Source organism: Daucus carota, chromosome 7 (assembly GCF_001625215.2).
Source record: "Daucus carota subsp. sativus chromosome 7, DH1 v3.0, whole genome shotgun sequence".
Taxonomy (NCBI): Eukaryota; Viridiplantae; Streptophyta; class Magnoliopsida; order Apiales; family Apiaceae; genus Daucus; species Daucus carota.
The window spans coordinates 9,148,870-9,166,733 of NC_030387.2; the positions used below are offsets into that span (position 1 = coordinate 9,148,870).

The 17,864-nt window shown below is 37.3% G+C and overlaps 3 protein-coding genes across 3 annotated transcripts; 2 read left to right on the forward strand and 1 right to left on the reverse strand.

The window, feature by feature from the left end:
- The first annotated feature begins 3,672 nt into the window (after positions 1-3,672).
- Positions 3,673-6,046, forward strand: LOC108193366 (uncharacterized). The gene is made up of 4 exons (XM_017359983.2): positions 3,673-4,387; positions 5,073-5,225; positions 5,326-5,531; positions 5,701-6,046. Exons 1-4 carry the CDS (start codon positions 3,917-3,919, stop codon positions 5,906-5,908), a joined length of 1,038 nt encoding a protein of 345 aa, XP_017215472.1. The 5' UTR covers positions 3,673-3,916; the 3' UTR covers positions 5,909-6,046.
- Positions 6,047-11,661: 5,615 nt separating this feature from the next.
- LOC108203983 (uncharacterized) lies at positions 11,662-13,701 on the forward strand. The gene has a single exon (XM_017373204.2). The coding sequence runs from the start codon at positions 11,789-11,791 to the stop codon at positions 13,577-13,579; it is 1,791 nt and encodes a 596-aa protein (XP_017228693.2). The 5' UTR covers positions 11,662-11,788; the 3' UTR covers positions 13,580-13,701.
- Positions 13,702-14,125: 424 nt separating this feature from the next.
- On the reverse strand, positions 14,126-17,149 carry LOC108193171 (F-box protein At1g70590). The gene is made up of 4 exons (XM_017359708.2): positions 16,473-17,149; positions 15,788-15,921; positions 14,984-15,166; positions 14,126-14,529 (listed from the first exon to the last, which is right to left on the reverse strand). Exons 1-4 carry the CDS (start codon positions 17,065-17,067, stop codon positions 14,362-14,364), a joined length of 1,080 nt encoding a protein of 359 aa, XP_017215197.1. The 5' UTR covers positions 17,068-17,149; the 3' UTR covers positions 14,126-14,361.
- Between the last annotated feature and the right edge of the window lie 715 nt (positions 17,150-17,864).

A 17,864-nucleotide genomic window follows, 5' to 3' on the forward strand; every position in this document is an offset into this window, starting at 1 on the left:
TCATTTTATGTGTTCTGCTTTTCATCAACTTCAATTTATATAATATAATAGGAGTATATTGTGGGTCCAACTCATGTCCGTTTTAAGTTTTGCGTTGGAGTGATGTTGCCAAGTCCAGTTTTTATCTAACTGGCATGCTGGTAGGACCCAAATAAAAGTGGACATGGGCTTGTCCATTGCGGCTGCTCTTAAAGGTGTCGTCGCGGGAGAGCTGTAAGCAGCAATCTGTGATGAGTTTGGTAGCGGTACAAGTGATATAACATATATGTAGTCGTAGATTAGGTTAAAATATCAGCCTGCCTTGAATTGTTAATGGGGTAAAAAGAAAAGGAGAGAAAACTGAAAAATAATTATTCAGGCTCTGACTTGCAACTCTAGGTGAAGCTTACTAAATAATATAATATGTGTGTTTCAAGTGGTAGCGGATAGCATTTGGGGAGTAAAATAAAAATATTTGACAAAAAATTAAATTTGATGTTGTGCTCCACATTGTGAAAATAGTGATGAATATGCTGGAAATATTTAAAATGATTGGTTCTGCAATAAAATAATTATTGGACAGAGTAAATAAATTTATAAAAATTGCAGGGCTTGATTTAATGCATTAAATGTGCACTAATATTTTCTCCAAATGAGAATAATATTTTTTATAGTTATACTAAGAAAAATGTGTCGCAGCAGCCCCTTAAAAAAAAGGGTAATTTGCAAAATTTCAGAAAATATGAATCTAAAATTTGGTTATGCTTTTTTGCTTTCGATAGAATTTTTTTTTTTAATGTAGGAACCCGCAGCCGCTACCCTTCGGTGTGCACTGGGTAAACCCACGAGCTCACGTAATAGCTTGCAAACTACGTGAACCAAGTTATACCGCACTTAAGTGACAGGCTCTGATCCAGGAGATATAGCCACACATTCTGCCCCCTTCGAGAGTTTCGATAGAAATTTGTAAATAAAAGTGTGAATTAACAAATGCAATGTGTAATTTTTTGAAGTATTAAAATGTGAAAATGTTTGGCAAACAAACAAAATTGTGATAAATATGCAAATATGCACTTAAATTTTTTGTATGACGGAGTATTAACAATAATGCATCAGAGAATAAAAAATAAATATGTTGCATGTTGTGCTTTAAGAAATGAAGCTGTAATTTATTTTTTTTTGACAAATAAATAGAGTGATATGAATATTTTGCTTTAACTAATATTTTTAAGAGACACAAAGTAATTGTTGGGAGAAAATAAAGTGAAATAAATAGAGTTGGAATGTTGTAGTTAAGAATATGTAATATTGTAACAGTGAACAAAAGTTTATGTGCCCGCGTTAAATATATATAAGGGATAGGTTGACAACAGGAATGCATCAGGTGGTGTTTAGCCTTGGGTGAACACGGGAAAATTGGAAGGTAACGGGTTAAGTGGAGGTAGCGGACACGGTAACATATAGCAGGGGTGATGCTAGTTGGCAATAATTTTAGCAACAATATTGACAGGGCATATCAAGACATATAAGTGATAAAGTGTGGAGCATTTATAGATGTTAATGAATATTAATGTGGATATATGTACTGTACGCTGATATTTGAAACATACAAATTAGATGTAATCATGATAGATATATGAGCAGGGCCGGACAGTTGTGAATATAATAATATATGGAAAAAGAAAAAACATGTGCCTCCCAAATATATAATATTGTATGTAGTGGTGTAGTTGTGTCCGTGAGAGAGATGAGCTTGTTCCGCCATCATGCTTCTTATTAAATAAGAGTAATTTGTTGAGAGGACCCATAAGGTTGATATTCTTGCTTCATTGGATGTGAATGCTTATAATTGCTGCAATAAAGATGGACCAAAAGTTGTAAAGATAGTTGTATGTTACTTTGTTGCTTGCTTTTGTGATATGTGCATGATGCTTTATTGCTTGCTTTTGTGAGATGCATGATGCTTTGTTGCTTGTTTTGTGATATGTGCATGATGCTTTGTTGCTTGTTTTGTGGGATGCATGTTGCTTTGTTGCTTGTTTTGTGGGATGCATGTTGCTTTGTTGCTTGATTTTGTGAGATGCATGATGCTTGGTTGTGGGAGATAGTTGCATGTTACTTTTTTGTGTGCTTTTGAGAGATATGTGCATGTTGTTTTTTGCTTGGTTTGACTTGGTGGCTTGAAGAGTTGCTTGTTGCTCCACTTAGAAAAGTGGTGTGATGCTCCGTTTGAAAAGTGGCATGGTGCCCCACCCAAAAAAGTGGCATAGTGTCCACCTAGTAAAAATGAAATAGCATGATGCTCCGCTTCCACTTGGTGAAGATTGTAATTTTATTTATTTTTTGATGACCCTCTTTCACTGATTCATGTGTTAGCTTCCTTTGTATAAATAATCGTGCAGGTGCTGAAGGCTTTTTGTAATGAAAAAAGTCCCTTTCCTGGCGCGCCAAATGATAACGCCTCCTCTCGTAGATGTGTCCGTTGTCATTGCTTCGGGTGGTTTGAGATAGGCTCGGGACCTGCAAAACAACGCCGCACGGGGGTGTCCCGTGAAGCGCCTCCGGCGTGATAATCAGTGATCGGAACATAAGAGCATAAGTAGAGAATTAGAGAGATATGTGATTTTATATGCTTTGAAGAGTGAATATTTGTGATAGTAGAGAGAGTGTATATTTTGTATGTTGTGAAAATGCTTGATACTAGTGAGCGTGTCCTCCTCTTTTGTGAAAATGCATGTATTTATAGTGTAGTAATATTAGCACTGTTGAGCAAGGGGTACAGTTGCTATAGTGCAAGTCCTGGCTATGGTCTTACCTCGTGCAGTACACCACCATACCACTATCACTAACTAGTTGATCCTGCATACTAGAGTAAAGTGTTAGAAGTTGACTTGTCCCTTGTCACATGGGTGTGTCAGTGTTGATATCATTACCCCATGACTTTGTATATTGCTTTATATATACTCCCTCCGTCCCACCAGGTTCTTTACGTTACTTTTTGGCACGCATTTTAATGCTCCTATAAAGTATACTTACATTATATATTTATTTTTAAAAAAAATCCCCAAAAAAAGTTTGATGTTTAAACTTTAATTCAAAAAAAGAAAAAATTAAAAATATGTAATAGAACTATACTTTACGAGAGTCTCAAAATGCGTGCAAACAGTGCACGTAAGCATCCTGATGGGACGGAGGGAGTACTAATGTTTACTCTAGCTATTTTGCAAAGTGTATTGACATATATTATTAAATGATAATTATGCATGGTAATATCACAGAATACTAAGTTTGCCGTATATCACAATTATATTTCTCCTCTTTTCTTTAATCTCGACAACCTTGCATTTTAAATTAAGGCACGACTTTAAATTACTTATAATTTAGATTTTTTTAATATATATAACATATAAGTCAGATCAGGTTTTTAACAGATTGGATCATAAAAAATCCGTATCCGCTCTTATCGAATCAGATTTATAACAGATCAAATATTTTTATTAAAACTTTGTACCCGTTTATTAAATCTCGGATTAGATTGGATCGGACTGGATCTTAGGTCCATTGACAAGCCTAATCCCGAGGAACCAAATTATATAGATACAACTTCTTGTCCAATTTCTATTTCGAACGGCAAGAAGTGTAGACAAGCACTTGTGCATCCGTGAGAGCTTCCGGTTAACACTAGCCACAAGCCATTCATTTAAACAGTGCCACGTCTTGGTTTCGTTTCTGACAAGACTACCCTCCATTCTTCTTCACCGTATCCAAACCATCTACATATCCCAAGGGTAATACCGTCTTTCCACAATCAGTACCATCAATGGAAAATATCATAGCATGCAAACTAAACCAAATCTCCACTCCAAAAAATATTAAAAAAATCAAACACTTGAAAAACGCCGTCGTTCCGGTGTCAGAATCTCCGGTCCCGTAAAACATGGCCGCCGCCGGAAACTTATCGTTACTCGACATAATCTCTCCGCGAACAATTATAACCGACCGAAAAAACCGCGCCGAACTGCTGCTTAACCTGTTCAAAAAGGAGTCTTTATCTCAACAATCGCCGATTCTTAATCTCAACGCTCTGATCGCCTCGAACGGCTTCGAATTCGATAAACATAGCGAAATCAAGAGATTAAATCGGAGCGGAAAGGTGAATTCGAAGGTGAATAATGCGGTGGATTACGAGAGCTCGAGCGACGATGAGAGTAATGGAATTGATGATGATGAGGTGGATAGTTATGATTGGGAGAAGGAGATGAAGAAGAGAGTAAAAGAGATTCAGGAGATGAAGGAGTTGGAGAAGAAAGCGGAGGAATTGGTGAGTGAAATTGGGGAGGAGGATGGGGAGGGGAGTGGAGAGAGTGAGGAGGAGAAGAAGATGAGAGTTCGAAAAGAGCTCGAGAAGGTTCGCCTTTTTTCGTGTTACTTGTGTGTGGAATACGATTATTTACCAAATTGTTGTGAATTTGGAGTATATTGAGTTTGCTAATTCTAGTGTCTTGATTAGTCATTTTTCGTTTGTGCTTGTGAAATGGTTTTTTGTCGAAACTAGTATAAGCCGAGTTTCTTAATTCTAGTGTCTTGGTTAGTTGTGTATTTTGAAGAGGCGTGATTTTTATTGTTGTTTTTTGCTGAGCTGTTGTAGGTGATATATGCAAATAACTGTTCTGATGTTGGGATCTGATTGGGAATATTCTAGGCACAATTTTTAATATATGAGATGGACTTGATTATTGGTACAGATCAGTGTGGTATTCTCGGAGGTTTATTGGTTATGGTAGTTTAAATCTCTCCTATGAGAGCTATCAAAAGTGATGCTTTGGCTTCATTGGAATCTACTTGTATGTATAAAATGTGGAAATTCGCAGTGATGTTAATGGAAAGAACTGGATACTAGAAATTATGGGATTGGACCTCTATGCAACTTAAGATTGATAGTCTAGTTCTGTTTGTGATCTTTGACTTAATTTACGTGTAGAGTTTGATAATTTGTACTTGAATTGATAAGGTTTTTTTCATTTTGGTAGTGGTTCAATTTAGTGATTGTTGTTATATGTTGCTGGTATTTTATTTTTGATATGGGAATGTAGGTGGCGAAGGAGCAAGCGGAGAGAAGGAAAACTGCTGAGTTGATGTTTGATTTGGGTCAGAGGGCGTATGGGAAGGGTATGTATGGGCGTGCCATTGAATTTTTAGAAGGTGCACTCACTATTATTCCCAGGCCTACTTTGTTTGGTGGTGAGGTTGGTTCGATTTCTGAAAGATATTATCTTTTTGACCATTATGATCTATATGCAGTTGATTTATCAAAATCTTATGCAAAAAATGGGTTGTGAGTTTCAGATACAAATATGGCTTGCGATGGCTTATGAAGCTAATAACCGACATAAAGATTGCATTGCGCTTTACCGCCAGCTAGAACTTAAACATCCGAGTTTTAGTATTCGGCGCCAAGCTGCTGAACTTCGGTATATATTGCAAGCACCAAAGCTTAAGATATCTCAGGAAGAGATGGTTACCATCCCGCTTATAGGTTCAAGTTACGACAAGTGAGTTTCTTTTGCTTACCTATAGCTTTATACATCTTGGCCCTTCTTTAGATAACATTCATCGTTCTTGTGGTCACTTGTCACCGTGGTGCCCTGTATCAGTAACTTTGAGGCACTTGGGTTTTCATTTGAATAGAGGATTTGACAAATGATATCATCACATCTGCAGCTATGCAGGAACATGGAATGATAAATACAAGGATAGTGATGGTAGATTAAACCGTTCGACGACAAACCAACTGCCTTCAAGCAAAGACTTCGTCGGGGACTTTTTGGTGTGGCGGCCACCAGTTGATTTGGAGAAGAATCAGGCTTTCTGGGTGGTCTTGACATTATGGCTGGGTTTGGTTGGAGCTGCTCTTTTTATTCAAAAATAAAGTGTAATAATTGTTTTCACTAAACAATCTAGTTTATATGTAAAAGTATATAAATAGTACATATGTTCTGTTTATTTTAATGTTCAATGTAATTATATGCTGTGAATATAAAATATTGTGTAATACTCTTGAGGTTTACCCCCTTTAATAGTTTTTAACCTGATTAGAACTTAAAAGAAACACTTTAAGTTTCTTTTTATAGCATTTTTCTACATTTGAAATGAGAAAATTTATTACCAATGACATCAAAATGGAAACAGATGTTGAGTACATTCTAGTTCATCTGTGTCAATAGAGAGGTAGCCAGGTAGGGAAGGTATAAAACCGATGGTAACGGTCAAGCTCGTGTCAAAGAATAGAATAGTGTAGGAGAAGAGGGAGGATGGGTTCATAAAAAATGCTCATGTCTTGAGAGATTAAGAGCACCTAGTCTTTGTTTACATTCTAGCATTTGCCTTTAAAAAACTATTAATCTGCAGGTTCTGTTTCTTAGAATCTTGGTTCAGATTAAGAGGATGCTACATGCAGTTAAGAACTTGACTGTCTCTTTTATCTGTACTATGGTATCTGATGAGTATGTCTCTTTCTGGCATATCTTTTAGGTTTCCCGTGGTCTTTGTTAGTTTCTAAACTTCATATGTTACATAATTGGTATAAATGTCTGGCTCTTTCTCTGCTTGAATGTTGCTATGAACATTGAAGTGCATGTTTATGATCTAAACTATATGTATGCAGTATGCTGTTTGTTTGTCCAAAAATTAAAGTTATTTATTAACTATTATACTCTACAGGACAGGGAGTTGAAAGCTGAGGTAAAGTTCGCTGGAGTTTTCAGGTATATAAATTTGCAAACTGCGGAAGTGTGTAAATATGGGACAATTTTAGCTCCTAGGTTTGCACCAGTTTAGTAACACTTTTTTGTTGCCAGTAAGGACATTGCTGTACATTAGCATTAGGACATCAGTTATCACTCTAGTCTGTCTTTTTTAAGAGATTTGAAAATTTGTAGAGTTCCTACATATTCTTCACAAGCTCATTATAACTGTACTGTATTATTAGTTTCCTTTTAGTGTTGCAGTGAAACCTTGTCTTCTTTTTTATGGTATTGTGGTCGCTAACATTTTGTGTGGTTGAGAGAAACTAACTGTAGCAAGAAAAGAATATGAGTGAATTTTGTGTGATAAGGTTTGTGAAAGATACTAGTAGGAGTTAAGGAAGAGAAATTCATTACCTGAGTTTGAAGTTTGTAGTTACATGATATGTGATATTGTGATGCCTTGGCCTTTCTTGGAGATGATAACTCTTGTGATTAGTTAATGTGATTTATGAACATTGTTCATTGTTTAGAACAAAAACACAAGAAGTGTAATTTGGACGAGGCAGCTAAGTGGTTGGTCACAACTTGGTATTGCAGAAGCAAGAGAGCTGCTTTGTGAAGCAGAACCCTGGGTCACAGCTTATGCAGTAGATTGCTTTGTGTAATTGAATTTTCTTGTGATGCAGTTGGTGTCAAGGATTCTCTGTATTTGTTAATCTCACTTGAGCATATGCGTTATGATTTCAGCATTCGCTTCCATATTATTCTAAATTATACCCCATTTTTTACATTATAAATTGTAATAATTCTATGCTAATTTGACAAGTCCGGAAGCTGGCAAAGATAGAGAAAAAAGGAAAATGGGTGAGGCTGGAAGAGCAGGAGCAGGAGGGACAGAATAGTAAACATGTGAAAGGTGAAACTTTGTAAAATCATATATTTCTATGTACTTGCGTTATTGCGTACCCAACTTGTATTCTTTATTGCGTTTACTTTGGCCGTTTCATGACATTTGTAAATTACAGCCAAGCCTGCCTACGCACGTTTATCCTCCTACACATATCCATTCTTCTACTGCACATATGTATTGTATACAACTATACAAGTACACTTCACTCTTCTATTATCAAAACTGCCAAACTCTTTTCGGTTTTGGGTCTTCCCGTGTCCCGTCCGCGAATTATTTTTATCCAGATAATAGATTTTTAATAAAGAATGGAGATCTTTGTCAATATTATGACGTAGATAGCACATTGAAAAATAATAGTGTGTAAAATATATTTAGGAATCACACGGATATATACACACTAAAAGATAATAGTGAGTAAAATAAATCTAGAAATCACTAGAATTTAATCCACTTAGAATCTCAAATTGATTATCAATATCCTTTCCGAATAATAGTAAAAATTGAATTTTTACTTCTCACATTTACATAGAGTGATATTATGTATTTAAATTTAGTATCTCAAATTATTTTTCAAAATAACGTGATAAATAAATGACTGATGTTAATGGAAGGAGTTTTGTGTACAGAAGAAATTTTGATCCTTCTTCATCACTTATACATAAATTTCAAACATTATCTAGACTCGGGAATAATTTTCAAATAGCTCATATTTTCCATCCATCATATTAATCAAATCTTTTATCACACCTTCACAAATATTCTTAATATCGGATCTACCTAACCCCACATTCCAAAATTTGGAGAACTATTCCCAAAACTTACACCAATTATTCCTAAAATGAATTACTCAATTCCTCTCCATTAAATAAACAATCAACCTTCTTACAAAAAAAATAAAAATAAATAAACAATCAACCTTTTTCGGCTACTTATCTTACTCTGCAGCTTATCTATACTTATCTAAACTCTCTCCCTCCTTTTTTAGTTGTTTCATTTCCATTTTCTGTTAGTCAAATTACCTAATTTTTGACCAAAATTTTAAATCACTCTTTTATTATTTGAAAAAAACTAAAAATTACATCTTAAAGTAGATTAAAAATTATTTTTGTTGATATTTTTTTTTATTTTTTCACTTAATAAAATATTAATAAATTTCAGTCAAATATTAATCAATTTAACCGGCACAAATCCAAAGGTAACAACTAAAAAGGGAAAGGAAGGAGGGAGTATTATCATACAAACACTTCACAACATTTAAATCACATATATAAAAGTTTTCATCTCATGTCCGACGCTCATGGAATTATATACAGTATATATATATATATATATATATATATATATATATAGGCTCATGATCAAATAGGAACCAATCTTAAAATAAAAACTAGAAACCAATACAAGTTAGTGATATTTTCAGCACAATTTAGTAATATTCTCTTTAAGATTTAGTGATCTGTGTTGCATGAATTAGTGAAAATTTAATCTCCAGATATGTTCCAGCTTAGAATCTCCAGATCTGTTAACGTTTTCGATTCAGATGGTGGTGATAGTGGTGGAAATGGTGGAGGTGAAGGTGGAGATGAAAGAAAGATGATTGTAGCGGAGGTTTGGGCGGCTTGAAGTAGGGGGTTGGAGCGTTGCCGGAATAGTGGCGGCTCCACATTTGAAGTTGAGTCGAGGTGGAGAAAGAAGTATGAACGGGGCTGAAGGAGGTTGAAACAACGATTAAGATGGGACTGATGAAGATGGAGGTGGAGCTTGTGTTGTTAGAAAAATAATGGAGGTGGAGGTGGAGATGGAGGTGGTGGTTATGGAGGGGACGGGCGGCATAGAGGTGGCAGTGGTTATGAAGGAGGCGACGACGGAGGTGGTGGCGGTGGAGATGGGGTTGGTGAAGATGGAGGTGGATTTGGTGAAGATGAAGATGGAGATGGGGTTGTTTAAGAATTTAGTGGTATTTGCTTTAGAATTTAGTGATATTTCAGTTTGGTTTTTAGTTTCTAGGATAAAGAGGTTTCTATTGGAGTAAGACTCTATATATGTATTGACTTAAATATTTACTTAAAAATATAACTTATATTAATATGATTAATCTCATTGTTAAAAATTGAAGCAGACGGAGTAAACGAAGTGAGGTGGTCAATCTTAGAGGCCGTTTGGCTAAATTTAAAAAAAGTGATTCCATACTTAAAGTAAAAAGTGGAGTAGAAATGAGAAATAAGTTAATAAAGTGCTTGGAAAAGAAGCTGTGAGACAGAAGCTAGCATTCTCAGCTTCTTAAAAGTGCTTCTACTTCTTTACACAAACGGGTCAAGAAAAGCAGAAGCCAGAAGCAGACAGCCCCTCTAATGAGCAAGTATGACTAGACTTGTACTTGTACAGTCTGACTCACCATAAACACCCCACCATCTGACCATCTCATCAAGACAATAAAACACACTTCTCTCAACACAAAATCTTACATTCCCTTCTTCTACACTTCCCTTACCTTAAACAAAACAACCTATACATACAATCCCAAACCTATACACACAAACACAATCAATGGCGGCGGATGACCCCACACCACTAGCCCAGCTCCTCTCCGTCCCGATCATCCTCTCCGACCGCCTCCGCCACGCCGCCGCCGCCGCCAACTCCTTTAAGTCCGAGTGCTCGGAGGTCGACAAGCAGGCCGAACGCATAACCCTCATGCTCCGCTCCGCCGCTCGCTACGCCACGACCACCGCTTCGTTATACGACACTCCGGTGCGTCGTATTGTCGCCGAAGTTGATAAGAATCTGTCCAAGGCGTTGGCGCTCGTTCACAAGTAATATTATGTATTTAAATTTACATAGAGTAATATTATCATACAAACACTTCACAACATTTAAATCACATATATAAAAGTTTTCATCTCATGTCCGACGCTCATGGAATTATATACAGTATATATATATATATATATAGGCTCATGATCAAATAGGAACCAATCTTAAAATAAAAACTAGAAACCAATACAAGTTAGTGATATTTTCAGCACAATTTAGTAATATTCTCTTTAAGGTTTAGTGATCTGTGTTGCATGAATTAGTGAAAATTTAATCTCCAGATATGTTCCAGCTTAGAATCTCCAGATCTGTTAACGTTTTCGATTCAGATGGTGGTGATAGTGGTGGAAATGGTGGAGGTGAAGGTGGAGATGAAAGAAAGATGATTGTAGCGGAGGTTTGGGCGGCTTGAAGTAGGGGGTTGGAGCGTTGCCGGAATAGTGGCGGCTCCACATTTGAAGTTGAGTCGAGGTGGAGAAATAAGTATGAACGGGGCTGAAGGAGGTTGAAACAACGATTAAGATGGGACTGATGAAGATGGAGGTGGAGGTTGTGTTGTTAGAGAAATAATGGAGGTGGAGGTGGTGGTTATGGAGGGGACGGGCGGCATAGAGGTGGTAGTGGTTATGAAGGAGGCGACGACGGAGGTGGTGGTGGTGGAGATGGGGTTGGTGAAGATGTAGGTGGGTTTGGTGAAGATGAAGATAGAGATGAGGTTGTTTAAGAATTTAGTGGTATTTGCTTTAGAATTTAATGATATTTCAGTTTGATTTTTAGTTTTCAGGATAAAGAGGTTAGGTTTCTATTGGAGTAAGACTTTATACATAGATTGACTTAAATATTTACTTAAAAATATAACTTATATTAATATGATTAATCTCATTGTAAAAATTGAAGCAGACGGAGTAAACGAAGTGAGGTGGTCAATCTTAGGGGGCGTTTGGCTAAGTTTAAAAAAAGTGATTCTATACTTAAAGTAAAAAAGTGGAATAGAAGTGAGAAGTAAATAAGTTAATAAAGTGTTTGGAAAAGAAGCAGAAGCTGTGAGACAGAAGCTAGCATTCTCAGCTTCTTAAAAGTGCTTCTACTTTTTTACACAAACGGGTCAAGAAAAGCAGAAGCCAGAAGCAGACAGCCCCTCTAATGAGCAAGTATGACTAGACTTGTACTTGTACAGTCTGACTCACCATAAACACCCCACCATCTGACCATCTCATCAAGACAATAAAACACACTTCTCTCAACACAAAATCCTACATTCCCTTCTACAACACTTCCCTTACCTTAAACAACACAACCTATACATACAATCCCAAACCTATACACACAAACACAATCAATGGCGGCGGATGACCCCACACCACTCGCCCAGCTCCTCTCCGTCCCGATCATCCTCTCCGACCGCCTCCGCCACGCCGCTGCCGCCGCCACCTCCTTCAAGTCCGAGTGCTCTGCGGTCGACAACCAGGCCGAACGCATAACCCTCATGCTCCGCTCCGCCGCTCGCTACGCCACGACCACCGCTTCCTTATACGACACTCCGGTGCGTCGTATTGTCGCCGAAGTTGATAAGAATTTGTCCAAGGCGTTGGCGCTCGTTCACAAGTGTCGCCGGAGGAATATTCTGCGGCGGCTTTTTAGTATTGTGAGCGCCGCTGATTTTAAGAGGGTTTTTAGTTTGTTAGATGCTTCTATTGGTGATTTGAAGTGGATGCTTAATTTGTTTGATTGTGATGGTGGTGGTGTGATTTTATCGTTACCGCCTATAGCGACTAATGATCCGATGTTATCGTGGGTGTGGTCGTTGGTGGCTTCGATTTATCGAGGGGGGTTTGAAGGAAGAATTTCTGCGGTGAATGAGTTGGCGTCTGTGGCGAAGGATAATGAGAGGAATAAGAAGATGATTGTGGAGGAAGGGGGAGTGGGGGCTTTGATTAAGATGTTGAAGGAATGTGATTCTCCGAATGGGCAGGTTGCGGTGGCGAATGCGCTTCTGATTTTGGCGGATGATGGGGAGAGGGTGAGGGTGATCGCGGGGGAGATGGGGGTGGGGGTTATTGTGGGGGTTTTGGGGAGTGCGGTGATGAGGGTGCAGGTTGTGGTGGCGGATTTGGTGGCTAGGATGGCGGAGTTTGATGCGGGGGTGAGGGAGGATTTTGCTAGGGAGAATGCGATTAGGCCTTTGGTCACGTTGGTTTCGTTTGAGACGTTTGTTGATGATTTGAGGGGAGGTGGTGGGAAGCAGAGTTTGCATTCAATTGTAGAGATTAATAAGCAGATTGGGAGGAATGGTTTTGGTTCGTTTGGTTATAAGCCCGGGGGGTTGGAAGGTGGGGGAGGTGGTTATGGGAGGAGAGAGAGAGGGAATGAGACTCCGGAAATGAAGCTGAAGTTGAAGATTAGTTGCTCTCAGGCTCTTAGGATGCTTGCTAGAGGTAGTGTCTCGAATAGTAGGAGGATTACTGAGACGAAGGGGCTGCTATGTTTGGCTAAACTCATTGAGACGGCAAATGGGGAACTGCGGTTGAATTGTTTGTTGACAATTATGGAGATTACAGCTGCAGCTGAGTCAGATGCTGAACTTAGGCGAGCAGCTTTCAAGACGAATTCCCCTGCTGCAAAGGCTGTTGTGGATCAGCTGGTCAAGTTAATTAAAGATTCAAACAACCCGGCATTGCAGATTCCTGCCATGAGATCAATTGGTTCCTTAGCTAGAACCTTTCCTGCACGAGAGACTCGGGTGCTTGTTCCAATAGTTGAGCAGCTGGGTAACCAGAACCAAGAGGTGTCAACAGAAGCTGCTATTGCCCTTGGAAAATTTACTTGTCCGGATAATTTTCTTTGTGCTCAGCACACAAAAACAATCATTGAATACCGCGGTATGCAATCACTGATGAGATTATTGAGGGCAAATGAAATAGCAAAGTTTCATGGAGTCGTTCTTCTTTGTTACCTTGCACTGTCTGTCGCGGAGGATGAGATTTCTGAGCATGGACGAATGTTGACAACTCTTCAGGGAGCAGAGCGTACCTACACAACTCAGTCACCGGAGTTCAAAGAATTAATTTCAAATGCAATACGTCGCCTTTCTGTTTATCATTCAGGGGATATTTCTGTCAAAATGTCATAGGGGCTCTCAGCCATTATATTGATTAAAGCTGATACATAGAATTTGCAGACTTTGGATCATACTTAGACCGGGAAATACCTTCCCTTCATAGTGTTAAATAAATACTTTGTTTATTTTGTGAAGTTATTTGATTTTTTTAGACGCAATAGATTCGATAGTACTGCCTAAACTTCTACAGCAATAGTAGTATTGATTTGTTTACAAGTGAGTTGTCAGTTTATTGCAGATTCTGCAGGTTAGAGACATGTTTTCTGGACCCTGTTAGTGTTGATTTTCATAAATAAATCACTCATTTCTATTACTTTTTTTTTAAAATAAATTTATTTCTGCAAATAAGGAGTGTTAAACACATAGTAAATACTTATGTCTAAAACATATTATGTGAATGTGAAAAAAAAAAATCCTGAAATGAGTTTTTTTTTTCCAATCAGAAAAGTCTAGCAAAAAAGTCAGAGAAATCCACACAAGGAGGGGTTAGCATGTCAGTGCATCAGTGAAATCTCTGGGTGCTGGATGTATCAATCGAGAAGAGCATAAAAAAGGAACTGGGATCAAAGTTGCTTGATACATTGCTTGCAAAGCTTTTTTATTGTAGATACATGTTGCAAATTTGTTACATCGAATGGTTTGAGATTTAAGTATTTACAAGTTGTCACTCAACATAACTTTAAAAAGACAACAAAGTGGAAGTCAGGATGCACAAGGAGAAAGAAAGGGTCGAACAAAACCTTCAGGAAACAAACAGTTTCATAGTTCTTCTGAGTTCTAGCATGCTAATTGATTTAGTGCACTGCAGGCAAAGGACGCCAGTTATCAGCAAGTTGAATAGTTCTTTCCTGTGAAGTTGGCGACATCTGCTCAAATAGAGCAGTCCTGACATGACCTGCAGCGGTTTCCCCTGCCCGCGCGGCAAGCTCCAAGTAAACTGCGGCAGCCTTCAGCTTCCCTTCCTGTGATGTAATAATTTCCATTAATCCACCAAATTTCATGATAACATGTCGAGAAAGGACATTATAAACACATTAAAGCAATCTGAAAAGAAATAACAGCCCTCTTTCTTCTAAACTGAACCATTAGATTGGTATCCCGGTCAGGATTCACAAATAAATCCGTAAACTACATACATAGAGAATAATAATTAAGCTACCCAGGGAAATGTCATGTTTATTGAACTGTTAAACCAATACCAAGATAGATCATAGAATGTGAAAGACATGAGAATTGAAGAGAACTACTTTTGTAATCGAATTAATAAAATATCCCCAGAGCTGTGAAACATTCTAGAAGCAACTCAGTAACCATGACGGTAAAATTGGTGCTATGTAGTACACTTTGTTAAATGTTAATCTCACAAAATATTGTAATATAGAATCTATGCAAGTTCAATTAGATCAATAAACATACCGCAAAAAGGCCAAGTGCATGCTCAAACTGCGCTTTACTGTGTCCACGGTCAGCAGCTCGCTTCATCCAGCTCTTTGACTGCTGGTAGCTCTGTGCTACGCCATCACCACACTGATAGCACAGGGAAGTATTGTACATAGCACGCACATACCCACCTTCTGCAGCTTTAATACACCATTTAGCCTATGAAAAACAGGAAACCATCAGAATGTGCAAGACACTGCAGCACGTATAAAATGGAAAGGACGGAATGAGTACAAGGCCTGCAAGTTTAGCTATTCAGAATGTGAAAGTTTGTAGCACAGCAGAATAGTGCCTATTGTCAAGGAAAATGCTAATGCGATAAACTAATCCAACTACTTTCATACAAAACTAAACATAATAACAAAACAATGTTCGACCTGATAAATATAACTCCTTTACACTGGCAACTTGAGATGACAACTACCATCACACGCAATTAGCAAACCAAATGATCAGTGAATCTTACGCCATCAGTTCAAAATTTTTGAGTTTACTTTCTGTTCTTTACACTAATGTAAAATACAGTTTTTAGATTTCCTCTATTTGTTCGAGCACTCTTAAGTACATGTCATATGTCAAATATTGTGCCTTTATATGCCAATTAGGAAATGACTATATTCTGAAAAAAGCTTTATATTCACCTCAAGAATTATTAGAACAGATACTAATTTTGTAAGACATATAAGCTTGCATCGTCAAAAATAAAAAGGAAATGACTATATTCTGAAATGTATAATCATTTAGTACTGAAGGGAGTATAAAAGATTAAATAGAACATACTGCTTCACACAAATCACGTTTCAGCCCACGACCATGCTGCAAACACAGAGCTAGTTGATACTGAGCACGTACGTAGCCCGAGTTTGCTGCTTTATACAACCATTTAGTTGCTTCCTTTAAGTCCGGTGATTCAACTGCATTGATTACAACAACCATATAATCATCGCAACAAAAAACAAATCATGAAATTACACAACATAGCCATATAATTAAATCAAAATTCTACTCTTGAACCAACTACAACAATAAACCTCCAGTTCAACAAACAAATCAATATAATATCAACAATGAATCACAAAAATTTAAACAACAGAACCAGTACAGTAACACACAATATATGTTATATCATGAATTGAAATTCATAACCCTCCAAAGCAATAATGGTATCAATATACTAGCAACAACACATCAAATTATACTGAAAAACTAACAGAAGAAGAATAAGCATCACAACTTTTTAACAAATAACGAGTTACACTAGCAACAACAACAACATCAATTTATACCAACTAAACTACTAAAAACACATAAGCATATAACTCTTTCACATAAAATAAGTTAAAAACTCTTCAAAGGAATCATCAAAATTGAGATAAAAAAACATCAATACAGGCACATTAAGCTAGCAAAACTAATAATAAAAAAACTTCAAGACAAATATTAAATATTAAAAACTTGTACATACTTTGCAAGTAAGAAAGACCTAAATTGCATTGACCAGCAGGATGACCAAGCTCAGCAGCTCTTCTATAAAACTTCATCCCCTCTTCTTTCTTCCCCATATCCCAATAAAGCAACCCAGCATCAACCATAGCGAGAGTGGAGCCACGCGCCACCCCTCTCAAAAAATAGTCAAGAGCTCTCTCATGATCAACCTCAACACCACCTCTCCCATGCTTATACTTCTTCCCCCACGCCAAAAACCTCATGGCCTGACTCAAAGGCCGCAGCGCGTCGCACCACGCGCGGCACACCAGCGACGCCGCTTCCAGCGTGGGGTGGTTGAAACCCCCGGCGATCCTTACGATAATATCGTTAGGTAGCATGGAAAAATCGCGTTTTGGATCCGACGGTCGGGATTCGGCCTCCGGCGATATTTTTGGAACCCACACCCAGCGGCGTGTGGAGGATACGCGCTTATGGGGGCGGTTGTTTTGTGGTTTGTCGATGCGGGTTTTGTGGTAGAATGATAGGGCGGTGTAGTGGGAAGTGTCTGCGGAGTTGGGCCAGGTTTTCTGGTTCATCGCCGTCGAGTAATGACGGTGACGGTGAGGTTTCATGGAAAACAAGGAATTTAAGTCGGTGGAGTTTCTGTGTTGTATATATGCAGATAGTTTTCTGTGTATGTATTTTGCTAATACGTTTTTAATTTGTTAAAAATACTAAATTTGTTTTATACAAGCGTGAGGAAGATAATTTGGTTGCGTTGTCACATGGTCCAAAATCTTATCATCCAGATCGTATGGAATAAATAGGTACCGTTACATTATAACAAAATTAATTTCTAATTCTATAAGACAACTGATATCTACTTGTATGTTTATAATTTCTTTTCTGAATCCAAAACAAATTCTGTCTTTCACATGTTTATAATTTTTTTAATCCAAAATAAATATTTCCTACCAGTTTTTAATTCTAGAATCATATAAATCGTACTATCACAAAATTATTTTTATCTAATATATTTTCAAATTAGTAAGCCAAATTTATATCAGATTCTAATAATTCTAATATAAAATACATTTATAAATATAATCTAATGGAAGTTGACGTCACATATCCTACTCAATATATATTAAAATTTGATAGAAAAAATTTAATACTTTGGCATGATACATAAGAGAAAAGGAATGATTTGATTACAATAGTTTATTTGAAGCCATTAATGACTGTAACGGTGTATTTTATACTGCATCGCCACTGTCGGATGATCCAACATGTGTAACAATTTTTTTTTTTACAGAAACCAGTCTGAAAAGGAGAACCTATATATTTTTACAATAGTTCTGACTTACAAACAAATCATAATTTTAACTTTTATTTAATTGAAAATTTTAATTTATTATTTATAAATTAA